The sequence below is a fragment of the Saccoglossus kowalevskii genome, chromosome 22, assembly GCF_978046115.1.
Source record: "Saccoglossus kowalevskii chromosome 22, keSacKowa6.1, whole genome shotgun sequence".
Taxonomy (NCBI): domain Eukaryota; kingdom Metazoa; phylum Hemichordata; class Enteropneusta; family Harrimaniidae; genus Saccoglossus; species Saccoglossus kowalevskii.
In genome coordinates, this window is record NC_140662.1 from 26,939,872 (window position 1) to 26,961,631 (window position 21,760).

At 38.6% G+C, this 21,760-nt stretch overlaps 1 protein-coding gene across 1 annotated transcript; it reads right to left on the reverse strand.

The window, feature by feature from the left end:
* Window positions 1-174: 174 nt before the first annotated feature.
* LOC102805063 (uncharacterized) lies at window positions 175-21,087 on the reverse strand. The gene is made up of 2 exons (XM_078012872.2): window positions 20,974-21,087; window positions 175-2,607 (listed from the first exon to the last, which is right to left on the reverse strand). Exon 2 carries the CDS (start codon window positions 2,451-2,453, stop codon window positions 1,551-1,553), a length of 903 nt encoding a protein of 300 aa, XP_077868998.2. The 5' UTR covers window positions 2,454-2,607; window positions 20,974-21,087; the 3' UTR covers window positions 175-1,550.
* Between the last annotated feature and the right edge of the window lie 673 nt (window positions 21,088-21,760).

The following is a 21,760-nucleotide window of genomic DNA, read 5'->3' on the forward strand; positions in this document are numbered from 1 at the left end:
GTCAAATTTCAAAAAAAGTAAACTATTATGACCTGTCATTGTACCAACGGATCAGTAAAAGGATGTCTGAGAAATGACTTGGCCATTTTGAATCAAAATGCAAAGAAAAAACATGCATCACACAACTCACATTGGACAGTAGTACTGGAAATGAAATACACATACACCAAAATATCAACATAAAGTTACTGACTTTAATACTAAGAAACTAAGTATAATAATACAGTAAATGAATTCACTAAAATAGGGGATTGCCTAGGGAAGTGTGCATTGGAGATAACTCGTAGTTCCAGGATGTGGAAATTGATGACAGTCAATGACTTCTGCAACAAAACAACGAAGAAATACAGGAGTCTTGCTTGAAGAGCAACACGGCAGGAGATTGCAGAGCAGTTCATACAAGTCTCACGGAATGATGGCTGAAGCCTGTATCATTTGTCTCACAATATGGCAGCAGGAACACACAGGATCCTCAGTAGATAAAATCCCAACTGTTCTCAGTCTAACCAATTTATAGGCATAAATGGCCCAGATTCAGGTACACCACCTGGATTTCCACAAGAGCCAATCAGAATGTAGTCTTGCTAGCAACTGTCTCAATTGGGCAAGACATTAGATAGTAAAAATCATTTGTTATTTAAATCACACGTACACCTGCTAGATTCCAATTGTACTTGCAAGACCATTTCTTCCAATGATTCCATGCACACTTCTATTTGCAGGGTTTGAGGTAATACATGTACAACAAAAACATGGAATAAGGGATGCTGACAGGCACCTAACATATTAAATCATAAGCATGTCTGAACAAAGTGTATATAAAGCAATTAAAACAAATGGTAGATAGTGGTCCATTCATTTTGAATCAAAATATACAAAAACTTGACAGACATTGAACATGTACAACCTTCATATCAAGTGTCTATTATTGAATAAAGATGGTTGGCAGTTAGCAATCTTTAATTGGATGACAAAATTATTGTATGCAGTGCTTATTTATAATATTTGAAGTGAATTACTCATTCCATGTATAAGATTAAGTGGAATTTGTCAAAAATAAAATGGCTGCCAGACAAGTATCTGTTTTCAAACTTTGAAATGCAAGTGTATATGAATGATGTATGATGACTGAGATCCTGTCCGAGAATCGTAGAAACACCAATTTTGAGGAATATTTATTACCAATCGGTCATCTTTAATTTGATTAAGAACAACAAATCATATGTATGATATGTGATGTATATGTCATGATTTATTGTCAAGGCAGGTCAGATTGAGATTTAACTGGATCACAAATGCATAAACTAGGATAATAATGTTTCTTATTTGTGAAGTTAATCTGCCCATGCACGTATGAGACATAGGAATGGATGCATGGACACATAGGTGTTTTATGACTACATGTTTTTGTATGACTAAAAAAATAGTAATTAATTGGTGAAATTACTGTATTCAACACTAAAAAAATCATTCAATTATATTGTTACATCTCCATCATGATACCAAGCAAGTTACATAAGTATTAAAAAACCTGGTATTGAAGTGTTTATCTAAAACAAAAAAGTAATTCTGAACACGTCTACATTGTCAATTTGTTTATCATGCTTCAATTGAATTTTACGCTGATTAAAGTTTGGTTCAATTAAAGATTCAAATAAAACTGACAACCCAGAAAGCAAATGATTTGAAGTGGAAATATTGTTTTGGATTCTTGGCTTGTTGTCTTTAGATTCAAACAAAACAGACAATCCAGAAAGCAAATGGTTTGAAGTGGAAATATTTTCCACAGGTTTTTCACCTGTATCAGACTGACTCGAACTTGTTTGACATTGGGTTGAATGAAATTCTTTCTTATGTTTTAGCATGCGGTTATTTAAGTTACCCGAAAAAGTAACCCCTTTCATACATTGTGGACAAGGAAATGGTTTTTTACCTGCATGTACTAACATATGCCGTTTAAGATCAATAAACCGATAAAATCTCTTTCCACAGTGTTGGCATTGATAGGGTTTCACACCTGTATGTGATAATTTATGCTGTTTCAGATAACGTAATAGACCAAAACTCATTTCACACTCTTGGCAATGAAATGGTTTCACATCTGTATGTGTTAATGCATGATATTTCAGATGGCTTGCCCAACGAAAACTCAGCTCACAATGTTGACATTTAAATGGTTTTTCACCAGCGTGTACTTGCAGATGCTTTTTAAAATTATCAGCCCCACTTATACGCCTATCACATTGCTGGCAATGAAATGGTTCATCATCTGTGTGTATTTGCATCTGCTGTTTTATATTATCAGCCTGACTAATACGCTCATCACATTGCAGGTATTGAAAGGGTTTACCATCTGTATGAGTTTGCATATGTTGTATTATATCACTCAAACAGTTGAAGCGCATCCCACATTGCTGGCAATGAAATAGAACAGTATCTGGTTGCTCAGACATGCTTTCCAAATACACTAAAATTTTCTCAAGTTCAAGATGACATTTTCTTCCACTGCTACAGATGATATGCAGGATTGTCAGATTTACTGGTTTTCTTCTTGACACAGACTATCCTTGATGTTTGGTATAATAATACTCTTCAATATGTCAAATCCTGAAAATGAAAAAAAAAGTTAAAAAAGATCAAGACAGAATGATAACAAAACTATTTGCAGAAATATTGTCAATAGGTAATTTTCCTTTCACTAGGAGATCTTGCATATTGCGTGAAATACTCAGATCAAATGTCAGCCACAAAATTTTAACTTGAATTTAATTTATTATAGCTCAATGTAGTAAAGACTTCATCAGACTTTAAGTGACCATCATCAATGAGCATAGCAAAGTATTGCATGTGGAAATACTACATGCACCAGATTACATTAGGGACTATAAACATTGAGAATTTTAGCCCATTCTGTTCCCGGTTTTCTAAAACAAAAGAAGTTTCCAAAGACAGAAAGAACAAGTCATCTAAATATGACACAGCCCCCACTTGTCAGATGTGATTATAGTTGGCTATGAATTATAAAGTTTGAATGTATATGACATATAAAATCGGGTAGGAAGATTAAGTTGAAAATCAACATTACAAGGCACATACCCTATATCGACATATCAAGTAAGTCTATACCAAGTATTGTCTTATTTGAACTAATAATTCACAAGATATTAACAAAAAAAAAAAAAATTTAATATGCAAATGAGCCCATTAATTAAGTTGAAACTCAATATAGCATAGCACATATCTTATATTGACAGATCACAGTCCCTCTATAGACCGGTCTGGAAACGGGCCGTGTGCATAGACATCGTTCGTGATCTCTTTAAAGCCAAAAGATGGAAACCATGCTATGGAAAGTATACAATGGACTTTATACATTTTGACAACGACAACATTGACTAGGATTTTGTTCTCGAAATGGAAGAGTTAGTTGCAGTGGAGGAAACTACATTATTGATCCTAATATATAGAGTTGATTAGTAGTCATAACATTGTAAAAATTCGACTAATTCCTTGTATCTCGACATACAACAACAAATAATTGGGAAACATAGAGTGCAATTCTTTACAAAAGGATAATAATGAAATTAGGCAGAGGGTTCTCTGACCCTTCAATTCACATAGTTCATACCCACCATAGACTCTGGTTAGTCAAAATTACTATTTTGAACTGTAGGCATTAATCAGCGATTCTGCCAATGACAGCGAGATAGAATCTAGGTCAGGGGGAGCCCCATGACCCCTAGATTTTTTTCCCTTTTGTCACAAACCACGTGACCGAGGCCATATGGCGGCGCCATTACGGCTGGATATTCACTCTGGTTCCTCTCTCCCTCGAGGACTTAGACCAACGCTATGGAAAGAGTGGGTGGTTGGGGGGACCCGGAGTCTATGGTGGGTATGAACTATGTGAATAGGCGGGTTCGAAGAACCCTCTGCCTAAATTCACTATGTTATTATTAATTACCCATCATAGACTCCGGTCAGTCAAAATGACTATTTTGAACTGTAGGCGCTGATAGGTGATAGGTGGCGGGTTTTCCAAGGAAACAGAAAAAAGAATGGAAGTCTTTTCCCAATCCGGGATGATACATTTGTACACTCTACAACAATCTCTCAACATCTTAGTTAAGACCCAAAGAGGATGGTGTCTTACCTTGCCTGTGCTGTCCCCGGAGCAAGAAACCAAAAAATGATGCTACGGTGACAGGGTTCAGTGTGCCCGAGAACGCTAGAACCAAACCCAATTCAGGGGGTAATATGCTTTCGAAGTAAAGACCGAAACAGTTCTGCATGAGGGCATAGGTCGAAAAGCAGGACCTGGAAGCTTGCAGGGAGTGCTGACGGTAGAGAAATCTGTCCACAAATATGCTGAGACTGACTTAAAGCCTATGCGCAGGGACCCTTGTGGTCATTCGGGCTTGGTCAGCAATCAATGTCTGACCCGCTACGACGGGACCCAACCAAGAGAGACCCTCCTCAATGGATTGACGCTAGCACTAGTGAGTTAGCAATTGCACTGACCTCATGCGCTCGTATTTGGTGTCTCTGCAAGCTCTGTGTCAAGGAAGTAAAAGTATTATAGACCTCTAATACAGTCGCAGTAATCCACCTGGTGATGAAAGTTAGGGAGACCGGCCTATCTGTCTGCCTGGGCCATAACACAAAGACATTTGCTTGGCACCTGTCCAGAATTCTTAGTACAGTTTGGATAGCAACTCTGTGCTCGAACCGGGCAGGGAAGCAATACCTCCTGACCCTCCGGGTCGGCAAAATTTTACAGTCGAGGGATGACGATCGTGTCCTGGAATTTCGTTCTTGCCGAGAAACCAGATTTGTGTTTTTAGCACAACTTGATTGTCCATGACAGCGGTACATTGTCCGAGAAGGGCAATGCCCCCAGCTCTGGCCAACGCCTACCTGAGGCAAGGGCCAGTAGGAAGACTATTTTCCATGTCACAATTTTGAGTAGTGCTGATGGTTAGGCTTAAAGGGCGGTCTGCTTAGAGCGGACAACACAAACGACAAATCCCAGTTGGGCGATTCCCTTATACGGGGGTCTCGGCCTCTGATATGGAAAGCAGTAAATAGTCTCCTAATAATAAGACAATTGGTTAGTTGTGTTCCCAAAGCGTTTTTCAATGGTGGGAACAAAGCTCAAACCTAGAAATGTTGGCAGCTCGCTCAGATAAACCTTTTGTATGTTCGGGTCTACTGAGAGCCTCTATGTGTGTAAGTGTTACCCGTTGGGTTCGTTAGTAGTGCGCCGTCCAGTTGGGACAGCCGGTCCGGTAAGTCCGGAAGTACTACTGATGTTTCGACTAGCATTTCCAACAGAAGTGGAAACTAGGCCTTGGTTGGCCAATTGGGTGCGACCAATGACAATATGCAGGTGTGCACCTGTCGAAGTTTTCTCCGATGCCCGGTGAACTAGCGGGAAGGGAGGAAAGGCGTACACAACTATGTTGGTAGTGTGCCATCCGGTTGGGACAGCCGGTCCGGTAAGTCCAGAAGCACTACTGATGTTTCGACTAGCATTTCCAACAGAAGTGGAAACTAGGCCTTGGTTGGCCAATTGGGTGCGACCAATGACAATATGCAGGTGTGCACCTGTCGAAGTTTTCTCCGATGCCCGGTGAACTAGCGGGAAGGGAGGAAGGGCGTACACAGCTATGTGGGTCCACGGGGTCAGCAAAGCGGCCCTGGCCCAGGCTCCTGGAGTCGGCAGGTGTCTTATGTATGTTGGGATCTTGGTGTTCCGGAGACCAAGCCGCCCTGAAAGGGCATCTGCCAGACTGTTCCTCACCCCTGGAAGGTGGTGTGTGGTTAGCTCCACATTGTATTCCAGGCACCAAAGGAGAATTTGCTCTGCTAGAACTGACTCCCATGATGTGAGTTTCCCCAAGACCTGCAGTAGTCACTAAGTTGTGACCTGGCCACTCGTCGAACACATGCCTGTCCTCCCGGTCGCAGAGGTAAGCGTCAAACATGCTTCCCCCGCTGCTGGGGTGGACGACCGCCCAAGGAGAGTGAGGAGCCACCACCTAGTTCCTTTCTCCCTGGGGGCACATGACTACTCTTCCCTCCCGTGGAAGGGTCTGAGTGCTTGCCTCTGGCTAGCATACATCGCCTTAGGGCGTTGTGTTTTCTGTGCTTGGAGCGCCCTTCGTTTACTCTTGGCAGGGCCAACTGGCCAGCGGATTCTATCTGAACAATCTGGTTCATTGCACTCCTGAGCTCCGCGACTGCACCTGCCATCTCCTGAACAAATAGGGTGGAAGATGTCCAGTCTGCGTCACTGAGGTGGGGGTCGTATCCCCTGACTCAGTTTGCCGACAAAAACCCACGCGTCTAAGACCGTGTCTCATTGCACAGTAGTAACCCTGGCCAAGAGAGCCAGGTGACACTAGGGGATGTTGCACGTAGATGTGCGGTGGCCCACTAGTAAATGTGTTACCTGGTGCAATCTGCCTCTGAGGTCTCAGAGTCCTGGGCGCGCACAATAATGCGCTCAAGCAACTCTGCCCTCAGGGCATGATGGGGGGGGCCTGATTCCGAGAACACACACCGACCGAGTTAGCGTTTGGTCCAGCGGAAAGTTTTGCATAAGATTTACCCCACCCGGGGGCCTTAAGCGTTACCTCCTCCGCGGCTGACCAACGTCCACCCATCAACACCATTTACGCACCCTGTGCCCCACTCAGCACTCGGCTGGACAGGGGGGAGACGTGCCAACGGGGTTGCTTTGGATCTCGATGCCCGGAATCCCATCAGCGTTGAAACAACAGTAAGTGGTTGACTTAGGATCAAGGGTGGGGGTATATCCATCGCATCACTAGGATCAATGATACTCCGCATAACCCCAACGACGTGGCTCACCAAGACGTTATGGATGGAAGATTCTGAGGGACCGCCTGAGGTACCAGGTGTATCCAACGCGAGTGAACTGTCTCCTTTCAACTTAAATATGTGTGTGAGAGCGTGCTCGACTGTGCGTCTCATGACAGGATCGGTTCCCTCTGGGGACGCCCATGGGTCGGTAAGAAGAGAGTCAAAACCCATAGCGGAGACCGGACTTAAGGGTAAAATCCTTGTACCATTACTGCGCGACGAATCCTGGATGGCTGAATATAGGGGGGAGGTGCAACGTGTGCCCTGACCCGAAAGACCTGCTCCGAGGCTTGGCTGCCAGCATCCCTGTTGCCATTCAGTGCCCGAGGTCCCAGAGGAGACCTGGTACAACTAGCCTGAGTCTCGGGCTCACCAAGATCAGCAGGAGAGTCACGGCTGGGAACGGGGGGTTCCCCAGAAGAAACATGTTTTTAATGCGAGCAATGGAGATAGCTCGCTCTGACTGCGTCTGATCTACCCGGCCTGCCAGGGACAGTCCTTCGACCAAAGCCCCCATCTCAGAGGCAAACCTGGCGCCGCGCGAGGACGGATCCACAAAGGGACCCGCAATGGGCCCCATAGGAGAAAAGACCTCCTGGGGCACAGCCTCGCTGTAGCCGGTAAAATCCGGTAAACCACCGCCTGAAAACACAGACTGTGAGGTAACTCCACCATCGGGCCTCCTACTCGCCATCTCGGTACACGAAGTACCGGTAGCCAAACGCACGACTCACTTTAATCGATTTTCACTGGACACGCAAACTGGCTGTGAAAATATGAGCGATGTTTTGTTTTCGTAGCATTTTCAAAAACATGCACTCTAAACCTTCTCACCAAATTCATCAATATCTTAGCCATACAAAGCGTCAAATTTAATTTACACTCAGTGCCTATGCATTTGGAAAAAGGGATGATAATTGGTGGTCCTTTCAAACAATACGTTGAGGGTGTTTCCAGCATGAAAAACAAACTGACATCATAATATTAACGATGAAAAAATTAGTCTAATAATGAAGAAATATACAAATTTCACTCTCTGATCGAATAGTACTGATATGTTTCAATAATGATGAACAAATAGCTTCGACAGGATAAAAAATGTTGACTTTTGAAACAGACAGGAAAACGTGGTGTACAGAAAACAGGATACAGTGATCAACTGAGCATGCTTCACAGAAAGGCGTATCGTGCACTGTTTCAGATTTGGTTCCATTCACACCTTTGAACAATAGCCGTTTCCAGACTAGTCTATAGAGGAACTGTGGACAGATAAAGTAAGTCTGGTCTCATTTGGACACTTAATATCTTGTGAATTAAAAATTAATTTAATATGCAAATGAACTTGTTAATTAAGTTGAAACTCAATATTGCTTAGTACATATCGTATATTGACAGATCAAGTAAGTCTAGACCAACTTTGGTCTCATTTGGACTATTAGTTCACAAGATACATTTTTGTATCAAGAAAAATTCTAAATTCATTAAATACGCAAATGAGCCAGTTTATTAAAATGAAACTCAATATTGCATAGCATATCTTATATTGACAAATCAAGTATCTATCAAGTTTGGTCTGATTTGGACTATTAGTTAACAAGATATTAACAAGAATTCAAATTAATAATTAAATTACATTAATTGATTCCTTGAAAAAATAAATCAATGTGCATCTTTGTACCAGTCCAGGCATCTCCGAGAAATATCAATGGACAGACAAAAGCTATGATTAACAATCAAAATGGCTGCCAGTTAGTCATATTTGATCATTTTCAAAAAAGTAAAACAATGTGCATCTGTATGGGTGGTCCCTTTGTCTTTATACCAAGTCTAAACAAAATCGGTCAAGCCATCTCCGAGAAATGACAATGGACACAGGATCAAATTTGACTAAATTTAGGCATTAAAATGTCAGTCGACCATATTTGATGGAATCGAAAAATAAATTGACATGCACATGTATGGTTGACCACTATGTCTTTGTACCAAGTTTCAAAAAAATCAGTCCAGCCATCTCGTAAAAATAACTCTGGACGGACTGACGAAAGCGAAACTACAAACCCCTTTCGGACTTTGTCCGGTTGGGGGCTAATAAAGAAAACAAGCAGCCTGTCGGCTGAGATAGCTTCTCTGTTAGCAATGCACATTTTAATTAAAGAACTGAAGATATCATTAGAAAATGAACAATATGTATAGTATCAAAGCATTCAGGAATTCAAAAATATCACTTTTCACCAAAAATAACAAAAAATACTCATCAAAATTAGAGAATTGAAGATATCATCATGAAATGAACAAATCTAAGAGAGGCCTACCAAAGGTACATATACACCAAGTATCAAAGCATTCAGGCTTGTAGCAATTAAGTCGAAAAAGTACAAGTCATTGTCAATGACACGTCCCCGTTCCATTCATATTTGAGTGACATATACATTCAAAGCAGATCATGACCGAAATACACCTGCATATGTACAACACATTGTACTAAATCTGAAGAAAATCCATCCATGCATGACTGAGATCTGGTTCCGGAATTGTGAAAATACGTGATTTTAATGCATTTTCGGTCTTAAAATGGCCATCATTCAGCTATTGTTAAGCGGATCATGAAACAAATGCACATATCTATTTGTGACATGATGTACCATGTGTGTGTGAAGTTTGAACTTGATCAATCCAGACATGTCTTGGATACGGATGCAGAACTGAATTCTTTAAGAAAAGTCGGCCAGTCGGCCATTTCAAACTTGATCCGGATAAAAAAATGACGTGCATCAAGGTCCTATTATGTTTAATGTAAGTACCAAATTTGAACGAAATCCGTCCATGCATAACTGAGATCCGGGTTCGGAATGGTGAAAATGTGCAATTTCAATGCATTTTCGGCCTTAAAGCGGCCACCATTTGGCTATCGTTAATGGGATCATGAAACAAATGCACATACATATTTGTGACATGATGTACCTTGTGTGTGTGAAGTTTGAACTTGATCAATCCAGACATGTCTCGGATACGGATCCAGAACTGAATTCTTTAAAACAAAATGGCCGCCAGTCGGCCATTTCGAACTTGATCCGAAAAAAAAAATGACGTGCATCAAGGTCCTATTATGTTTAATGTATGTACCAAATTTGAATGAAATCCGTCCATGCATAACTGAGATCTGGGTCCGGAATGGTGAAAATGTGCGATTTCAATGCATTTTCGGCCTTAAAGCGGCCGCCATTTGGCTATCGTTAATGGCATCATGAAACAAATACACATACATATTTGTGACATGATGTACTTTGTGTGTGTGAAGTTTGAACTTGATCAATCCAGACATGTCTCGAATACGGATCCAGAACTGAATTCTTTAAAACAAAATGGCCGCCAGTCAGCCATTTCGAACTTGATCCGAAAAAAAAAATGACGTGCATCAAGGTCCTATTATGTTTAATGTATGTACCAAATTTGAATGAAATCCGTCCATGCATAACTGAGATCTGGGTCCGGAATGGTGAAAATGTTGATTTTGATGCATTTTCGGCCTTAAAATGGCCGCTATTCGGCTATTGTTAATCAGATCATGAAAAAAATGCATGTGCACATGTCCCATATAATGTGTGATGTATGAGTGAAGTTTGAACTTAATCGGTCCATGCATGTTCGAGATACAGGTGATCACGGACGCACGCACAGACGCACACAGGGCAAAACATAAGTCCCCGTTTTCGGACTACGTCCAAACGGGGACTAAAAACACTGACACTGACGACGACGTATGATAAGCTCCGATTGATAATAACAGGGGTCTAGTCATTTGGGCTTGGGCCCCTAAAAAATGTAGAAAAATAATAGGGACCTTGCCCGCTGGTCTCTGGCTAAACAACTACGCTTGAGCATTTGATAAAAATATTATTCTCTAAAAAATTGTCTTCCTGTATAATGTATCACATACATGTATGAAGTTCAGCGTCTCCACATTTACAGCTGACTCGTGTAAACAAATAGTGCTATATATTGGTAATACAGTCAAACCTGTGTTAACGGCCACCTTGATACAGCGGCCACCTGCCTATAGCGGTCACAACCGAACAGTCCCTACGAATTACTGCATATAACGGACATAGTTCCCGGATGTCTTGCAGACTACTGCCTTCCATCTCAGACAACTAATAAGCTCACAAAGGACAAAGTTAGCACGTTTTTACACCTTTCATTCAACCGATGGCTTCGGCAATTGTGTTTTATTCTTGTTTATAATTCAGTTTACCACGGCAAGCACACCGTACCGATGGCTATGGAACGCCAAAAACATAATTAAGAATTTGAAAGTGTCTTGATAAAAAAACATGCTGTCATTAATGTCTTGTTGAAATATGTATACCATGGGAATAACTTACAATTTTGTTCAATGAATGAATCGAGCAACCACAACGATGACGACCCACAAAAGTTTTGTGAGTCGTCGGGACACAGTCCCTATGCATGTGGCTGGGGTGAATCGGAATGGGGACGGTAAATCCCCGATCGAATTGATTACCAACAAAAAAACATAACAACTCACTTGTTATTTAGTATCGATATTTATTCACTTTGAACTCCTATAATATCGATAAATACGCATATAACTGGAACTGATAGCAAAAACGAAAAAAATCAATGTAACGGCCATGCCTGTTTATCCATCCAAATAAATTATGCTAATTAACCTTGCGCATGTGCGTTCTTGTTCTTCCGGGGTTATGATAACTCTGGTCAAAAAGTAGTCGCTTCCGTTACTGCCTATCGATCACTGTGAGGGAATGTGTGTGCAGTATCGTCTCGTTGTCCAACTAAATTCATTCTACTATTTTGTTTTCTCGGTTGCTACTGTCTCGGTACATTAAACAATAGATGCTTTTAACAATGATGTTAAATTGACCTCAGTTCACTGGCCAAAGTCCCCAGGCATATTTTACATGTTTCTATTGTTGCATCAGTACAATAACATGGAAGTCGCACAGATTTTGATTGCGCAAAGTAATGTTTTGATTAGGGATCAACCATTTCGTAAGTGAGGTAGGTCAAGAAGATTTTTGAAAAAAAAATGAACAAAATGTTAAGGGAATTGTGATTGGGGAGGAATCTTTCAAGTTGCCACGTAACTGGAAGGAGATCCATCACTACAATAGATAAGTGTTCTTTTCGTATACGTAAATCAATAAAGCACTGCTAACTGTCCCTCTCCCTTCTCCTTGAAAGAATTTGCTATAGCCCAGAGACATTCCGATTTATTAGAACAGTTACCAGACACAATAGATATTTAAAGAAACATACAAATTCAGAATAGCTAAGCAAAGCAAGCTGAGTGATTTCTTTAGTAGGAAATGAGACTCAAACTTTTAGTTTACATACCGGGGGTAATACAATTTAAAATCAACATTTTTTATTTGTAATAAAGTGTTTGGATACTGTGTACAGTAGTGTAATAGTGTGTCAAATGGGGTTGCGAGATCTGTTTTAATACATTGATTCAGTGCCTAATTAATATTCATGAATAAATTAGTGAACCTTTCTATAAAGGCCAAAATTTTAAAGTCCCTTGGGTGGCCGCTATAGACAGGTTTGACTGTATACGAGACAACTAACTTTTCAAAGCACTGTCTGGAAAACTTGAAATTACCGGTATTGTGTTTTATGGTCAAGTCAATGTAAACGTACGCGAGACTGGAAACATAAGGGATAAGACACAAAACATCACAATTATCTTAGAATTGACATTTAAAAAAGTTAGCAGAAATAATCAGTCAGTTTATAAAATCACAAAAAGACATATTAAACTCAGGACTGATTTGAACGATAATTGTCAAATCATTGTACACAGTTACATGACTGAAAGTTACAATTACATGTACATGTACTTGCTGGCATGCATGGATTGGACATCTAGCAAATACATAGCTTGTGTAAGCTATCTCTCCTCAGTGAAAACTCATTATTAGTAACCACACATGCACCTCTCCATAGAAGGCAATCATGTTTTGATAGACACTATCTGTCAAAATGTACCAATCTGGACAGAATCAGGAAAACAAAAATAAAAGCAACCAGGTCTATATATTGCAATGCAGTCAACCCTCACATTATATCCAGCCATTTTACATCAAACCAATGCACTCTGATACAATTGAAGCTTATTTAGGGGATTATCGCCCATGTATTTCTTATAAATCATTGGTGTGATTAACTAGAAGATTAAATATATTCTAATTCAATTTTCATGACGGAAATAAATATTTTGCATGTAATTTTGAAATGTTATGTACACAAACAATGACCATGCAATGAATTATAATACCCCAATTTATGGGAAACTATATTGCTATATGCTATATTGCTATAAATTACAGGAAATAACAAATGTACATGATAATGCAGAGTTCAATAGTATACAAACAAAAATGAAATTACAGAAAACCTATATTGATAACCAGTGGTTGCCAGCCCTCCAAAAACAGAAAATAATAAATTACGCATTTACAAGACATTTAAATCAAAATATGAATTTGAGCCATATCTATAGAACTTGTAAAAAATATTAGTCATAGAACAAGTATAACCAAATTTAGAATCTCTGCTCATACACTGCCAATTGAAAGGTTAAGATACAAAGGCATGCCTTCAGAGGAAAGAATTTGTAATTTGTGTGAAGACGAGGCTATTGGTGATGAAATACATGCATTATTGGTTTGTAAGAACCAAAGGTTAATAACTAGTCGTACACAATTTATTAATACTTTGTCATTGTATAATGATAGACTACTAACATTATCAGAACAAAACATGTTCAAACAAATTTTAAGTTCAAATGATGGTTTCATTACCAACAGCCTGGGAAAATTCATCAATGATATTTTAACAGAAAACAAAAATTAAACTTTTAATATTTAACATTTTTTCTAACATTTATTTTATATTTTTACAGTGTTTGTTTATTTGTTATTTGTTTGTGTGTTTATAAAGTAATGTATATTGGCCATAGATTATGTATTTTCCATGCATTTTTTTGTGTCAAATAAAATATACGATACTATACTATGTTTGTGCTTGACTGTTGACTCCTTTACGTAATCAATGACCATGAATAAATTGAATTACTTCGTCAATGAATGACCATAATTGACCATGACTGACAACTGACTGTCAATACACCATTTATATCATAGTTTCAGAAGACGTACCTACACTTTATGCAAATTTTTAATATTATGCTAATTTTTTCATGATTTGGAAGTTTCTGTGCTCATGAATATTCATTTTTTAGTGCGTCAATACATTAAAAAAGGCGATGTATTATTTTAGGTGGCAAGAGTTAGAAAGGGGTAAATAGCAATACTTAGGGGGTCAATACAAAAGAAGGAACCCATTTGGAGAGCAGCATTGCTCCTCGTGTCTGTTGTTGCACGTGACCTGCAGCTGGCAACTGTGTTCTTACTTTGACGCCTGCTTCGTCGGCTATGACTGGCTTCCATGTGAGCGAGTAATCTTGTGTTCTGTTATTGGGGTGACTTGAGTCCTTGATACACTGAAGCTGTATATGTCTTTAACATCTTTCATATCTTTTGTAGGAGTGTCCACTGTACCACGAGTGTCTTCACACAAGTGATAGGATTTAAGTCCTATTTCTAGGAGCACTGTTCTCACTAGCATTCAAAAATCACACTAACCAGTGGATTTGAACCAGCAATCTCTAACATTACTGACAGTGCACAAATCCACAGAACCATGTGGGTAGTCATGCAAGTTAGTGTTTGCGAGAGAAGACAGGCGGGGATGGTAATTGAACCCGGGTCCTCCTGATCACTATATAGACTACTGACCCACAAAGACCACGATGACTGACTGGTTGCCTTTGCATTTGATGAGACTATATAGTGTGTATATATAAATTATACAACATATTTCTATTATTGAGTCACAATTGTCAATAATATTGCCAATTTGGTGTTTTCTCCTTGTGTAAATTATATGCATGCCATAACTCGTTAATGTACATCTTGCCAATTTGGTGTTTGTCATTTGCGTTGCCCATACCTAACCCGACCCTATCCCTAATGCCAAGACCTGTTCATGTTAGTAATTGTAGCTCAATAATGATACTCCCTTGCATGTGCACTGTCTGCTGGTACGTTGGAATGATCTCAAATGATTAAACAAGTATGAACAAATATTTGATACTTATTTTGGTGTAAACAACTCTCGTTTAATTATTTTACACCAGTACAAGTTGTTAAATTGAGAGAATAAATGTATGAACAAATATTTGATACTTATTTTGGTGTAAACAACTCGCGTTTGATCAATTCTCACAATTACAAGTTGTTAAATTGAGAGAATAAATGTCTCAACAATTATTTAATACTTATTTTGATGTAGACAACTCACATTTGATTAATTCCCACAATTACAAGTTCTTGAATTGTGAAAATAAATGTGTGGACAAATATTTGAGACGTATTTTGATGTAGACAACTCGCGTTTGATTAATTCCCAAAAATACAACTTGTTAAATTGAGAGAATAAATGTGTGGAAAAATATTTGAAACTTATTTTGGTGTAAACAACTTGCGTTTGATTAATTCCCACCCACAATTACAAATTGTTAAATTGTGAAAATAAATGTGTGGACAAATATTTGAGACTTATTTTGGTGTAAACAACTTGCGTTTGATTAATTCCCACAATTACAAGTTTTTGAATTGTGAAAATAAATGTGTGGACAAATATTTGAGACATATTTTGGTGTAAAAAACTCGCGTTTGATTAATTCCCACAATTACAAGTTGTTAAATTGAGAGAATAAATGTGTGGAAAAATATTGGTCATATATTTGTGAGTAAATACCTGTCGTTTAATTAATTTCCATCTCTACTAGGTTGTTAAATTGAGAGAATAATTGTGTCGACAAATATTTGATACTTATTTAGGTGTAAGAACTTGTATTTGATCAACTTCCACCATTGCAAGTTCTTAAAATAATGAAATAAATATACTGGCATCATTGGATATTTGATTTAATTGTGAAACTTTCTAACAAAATATTAACTGCTGACTTTGAACTCTCAATCAACAAATCCACAGACACCGTATAAATACCACAACACCACAGAAGATATTTATCTGTTGTTTGAATTGTTTTCGTAATATAGGGAATGCCATCTACACTTTAACAAAACTTACTTGGGTCTTCTGTTTATCTCTTGTCACGATCTGGAAACTGTTGAACAAATTGCGTGTCGTACTGTTTAAGACGCAAGTTATTTTATTATTTATTCATTCAGTTTTGCATGGTGGAGTTTCGTGAGGTTTATTATTTTTTCGCGATGTTCTTTGTTTACTTGTCATGGTTTTGAAGGATTTCAGTTTATTTGATTTACTATTTTACGGTACCTCTGAGCGGGACTCGAACCCAATCACTTTTTAAGCTAATTTTGTTTTATCTCGATGCTTGTGTACCACGCCACAATGTTGGTCGTTGAGTGGTGTTCATATGCTATATTAACTACTTCAATGTTCCAATGAGTTGAACGGGAAAGCCAAAACAATTGCTGTAGAATACTTGGAATATTTTCGCTTGGAATTAATTTTCGCTATGTTCGCTGAAGGAATGAATCAGTGAAAATAAAATCCAGCGAATATAACTTTTTTTTCTATATTTTACATTCAACTCATCAAAAATCACTGAAAATAAATTGCATACAAAACACCCAAAATGTCTTTTCAGCGAAAATTAATTCCAGCTAAAATAAAGTATTTTACAGTACTTTGGTTCGGTTCCGGTGAGTGTGTACATTGTATCTAGTGGAATTCGAACCTATGGTGTTTGTATTGTGCGGTTTTTCATTTCCCATGTTGGCTACGCCGTAATATGCTACCATTTCCCCGTTTTATTGTGATTTTGTGAGTATTTAATTACGTCTTCCTCACCCACTGGGGCCATCACACCATGACCCAGTTTCAACAACACGGCCATTTTGCAACGAAGTGCGTGACACTTAGCGCGACCCCACTGAGTATATGATCGTTCTGTTCAACTGTTATTATCATTATATTGTCACGTGATTTGTACTACCTTATGTGTAATGTCTTAAGGTAGCGAGAAGGGTTTTGTGACGTTTTTAAATAAAACATTCTCTGTCTGTTGTCTCGTTCAGAACAGTAATTTAGGTTATATATATCAAAAGACTAAGTATAGAGGTACAAGTTCGCACAAACTGGACAGTCATTGTTTACATAATTATCACATGACATCAAAAATGGCGAACCTTGTAAAAATGACTAAGTACGCGATTGCGAGAGCACACTGCGGAATTTCCTGGTGAAATTTACGTCATGCATTGTCCGTAATCAAGCCCATTGAAATGCGTCTCCGATAATCAAAAGAGCTATTATTCCGATTTCTATGCAGGTTTGTTTTTTTGTCCTTAAATTATTTCATACTTGGCACCTTTAACAGACTATTATTCTGTGACAAAGCATTTTCTTTAAAAACCCAGACATATTTCGCACCATCATTATCTTTTGAACGATAACTGCGAGTTTGAATGTCCTAGTCCGAACGCACTTGATTTGGCGGCGGTCCCAATGAGTCGTACTCGATCAAAACTTCAACTCGAGAAAAACGCGAAAAACAGTTTTGGTTAATAAAACACTGTAAATTTGCTGCATTATTATAAATATACACTTAAAATGGCCAAACATATTAACCACTGATATCATAGAACTCATAAAGAGTGTCAGATAATGAATAATTTCAAGCTCGAGCGTGAAAAATGAAGAAAACTGCTGGCATTTGAGTCCGTACTCAGGAACGTTCGGGTTTTCCATTGTTATGCAAACGAACAACGAAGGATAATCCTCTGACAAACATTACTGTCCCACTGTACACGCTGACAGTTTACAAACAAGCTAATCCTTCAAGTGTCTCTGATAAGACATCTAATAAAACGGTTTTCATGGTGAAACAAAATGGCCGATGTTTGAAAAAAATTGCTGTGTCAGAGCGCGACACTGAGTGGCAGATTTTTCTTTGCCTCGTCTGTCAACGCTTTCTTTCTTTTCTTCGCCATTGCGTTAGAAAAAAAATGTATTAGTGAAATAGAATATTGACTTGGAAAATAAAACGATTTAAAAGAAAGTTGTGCAAAGTTACAGTACTCCTTTCGCACAACCTCCCGCCCGCTTCCGCTTTCCAATCACCTTTTTCTCTCGCTTTTGCGACCGCTTGTTGAATTCGACCAGACAATTTCCGCTTTATTTTCGACCGCGCAAACCCTGAAATATCACCGCCCACCTGCTCGCTCGCGCGCATTTAAAATTCGGACTAACAGAATAATTTCCGAGGTTCACATTGTCTTATAATTGTCTTTCTGTTTTTTATAGATGTTGAACACCTGACAAAAGTTCAAATACTTTTTTGTTTTAACTATATATAATTATATGCACGCAACATGACCTTTTGACTTCGATTTGGCTTGGACTGAATATTTTATTTTAAACAATATTCTGATATAAAATACAAAAAGTATTTCAACACAAGTACGACATGGTTGTCTGGGGTTTCTTTCCTGATTGTTGAGTTGTCGCAATGTGTTTTGTATAATTATTGTTGTTTTCCCCCGATGCTGAAGGACCGTAAAGCTAAATGGCAGTTACATGCATGGGCTGAGTGAAAGAAAATATTTCTAAGCCTAAAATAAAACCTAATATTACATATCTTTGTGTATTTGTTAATTTTACATATGTTTGTCATGACAGTATGTTTGTAAATATCTAGAAAAATCTCGTCTTTCGTTGATAATTTCGATTGTTTGTTTGGAATGTCGATCCCCGTTGGTTTCTCCATACTGAGTTTAGGAAGGGCGTCGATCAACACCGTGACAATCAGCCGACAGAAGACAAACATTGACCGTAATTCATGGAGATCATGTCCGTAATTTGTGGGCTGAAACCCCAAATAATTAATCAAGTATTATTATTTTAATATATATATTATTTTACATCGCAAACTAAACCATGCCCAAAACAGAGCTAGAGTTGTTCGCGGTGAAACAACCGCATTGAAGACGATGCAACTTCAACTAGCCATTTCCTACCTTGAAATAAAAAAAATAAAAATTCGAAGAGCATCGGAGAAAATATTAATAATCATCCTTATCAATCGCTTGCTTTTTTTATTCGAATCCATGAAATTCACGATTTTTTTTTTACATTTGTTGGCAACTTCCGCGCTAAAAAAGATTGAAAATGTGGGTGTGGTTATTTTGCAAAGTCCTGTTGATAATACGGACAAATATGGTTCTGTGACCCAGTTCGTGCTCCGCTCAGGTGACTCTCAGCCAGTCAATGATGTTGTAACAAAGCATATTTGACGCTAATTGAAGGGTCGTCGTACAATCCAATCACCGGCGTCGATTCACATAGTTTTTTGTGCTGTGACAGGCTTCAAAATTATTCGCTGAAAAACATATATTTTGACAAACTGATGGAGTTTGACCTTAGTTCAAAAAGAAAATACTAGGCTAAGATACATTAGAGCTCACGCGAATCAGTTTTCTCTGCAAGTTGTGAAATAAAGTAAACCAGAGTAGCGTCGATGATTTTCAGCCCTGAAGGACTTCCGTGTGAATCCTGAGTTTTGAATTGTTCATCGACTGGCCACCAAATAGTTATGGCTATAACTAAATTTGACACGTTTTTCTTTTAAGCCCAATAAATTATTCATACATGTCAAGCTCTGTTCGATTTTTTCAGGGCATGTGGCCGTTTTTAGTCGAAAATATTTTTTGTGGGAACACTTTTGCGGTACGTATACGGTATAGACCGAGCTCATTTTACCAGACGTGGACCGATGTGGATTCGATATCGTTATTTTTGGAATTAATCACTAACATTTCCTCGTTTCTCTGCTCTGTCAAAAGGAGTTACCTAGGATTTTTTCACGTAACTGTCTCATTAAAATAAAAAATAAATAAATATTACATCTAGAACAAGCACCCAAAACACGTAACAAGAGGTCCCAGTTCAGTTGCTTTCACGATACAAGTGTAATACAACTATTAGATTTGAAGTGTCGTTCAGAATGTAATAATAGTTAATACTAGTTGTATGTTCACACTTTACTATCAAAACCACCATTTCGACCACCCATGTGCCAGTTTTCAGTGTTTGGGCGAGCGGTCAATGTTTTCAATGAGCGAGCGAGCGAAAAAAAAACGCGATTAAAATGCGGTCGGTTTCCGGTCGGACAAGACCGCGTGGTCGGAAATTAAGCGATAAGCGGTCGATGTAAAAGCGGAAGGTTGGGCGAAATGAGTACTGTATGACCATGTTTCAGTCTCCGACGAAGTCTCGACTGACAACAATGCTGACAATGGACGTTAATTAAAACACGCATTGTTTGCAACTGGAAGCTTACCACCCGTTATATCAGAATCGTCAACAACAGAGTATACAGATAAGATGTTATCATTTAATTCCTTCCAAAGATAAACACTATGCAAATATCCACCAAACGGCAGTTGTAGTCTTTTCTGCTAGTGTTTTAAAACACTAATTTGAGCAACGTTATTTCGCAATTTCGATCTTTTGTAAACCTGGGGTGATGTATCAAGGTCTAAAGTAACCGTTTTATCAATTTTTGAAAAATCAAGAAAAAAGTAAAAATTTCCCTTCTCGCTACCTTAAGTATCTTTATTGTAATGTGTATATACCAATTCGTATATACCGAGGAAACGACCCCGATTGAAGGTCATGCATTTTTTGACGTCGCCAATTCGTGTGTGGGTCCGGCTTCTAGAACTGTGCCCCATTCAATGTAGATTATGGTTGTTTCACTATCATATATGATAAGAGGGTCATTGATCGCATTTTGACCATGTCCAAAATGCGTTATATCGCGTTATTTTGGTCGACAGGAAAGCTGGGCAAGGGGTCGACATGGCGACCATGGTTGCCGAGGTCATCGTCGTCGCATAGAGTGAAGACACGAGAACAGTTAGAATCGTGTCATGTTTGTATTATTTTTCAATTGCTTAGACAGAGAGTAATCACAGTTGTACTTGCCTTCGAATATCCCTGTTCGACGAACGATGCTTCTAAATTTACAACACACACAGTTCCCTTAAACTAGAAGCTCACCTGCAACAACAAACACTCGTTCTGGTTTTTTTCACTGAGGTCAAATAAAATTCACTGGCCTAGAGAGCCTGCCATTACAGATAGGAGTTCATTGTTGCAACCACTGGTGGCGCTTTTTATCCCAATCTCTTTTTTTAGGTTGCTCTTATCATCGAAGATCAAAAGGAAAAACTGTTATTGTTTACATAAACTTGAGTAATTCTAATCTAAAAATTATTTTGTAAGTAGTCATTTTTGTTTGATTACCTAACGCTTTTAGGTTCATGTGCTGCAAGTTAGAGTGCACATACGGGCACATACCTAATGCGGCAGTCCCTCAGCAAATAATTTAGTCTCGGCATTTTCCGTGTCAAAATCGCGAAACTATCCGTTTTACACAATCTGGGAAGATAGAATCACTAAACAAAGTACAGGACGACGAAGCGGAAATATACAAGAACCAACACATACCAAAAATTATATCTCAAAAGTGAATATTCATGGTGTATTTGGTGTATAACCGGACCGAAAGTGGGAATTTGTTACTACTCTAAACATCCAATATACAAGTCATTGTTAATGACACAGTCCCCGTCCAAAATTTTGTGATCTGACATATCAATTTGATGCTGATGAAGTCATTGAGATTAGATTGAAACCATTAATAGAAGATGGATTTGTAGAAACCATGATTTAGTGCTTTTACACAAGAATTGGACAGTCATATTGAATC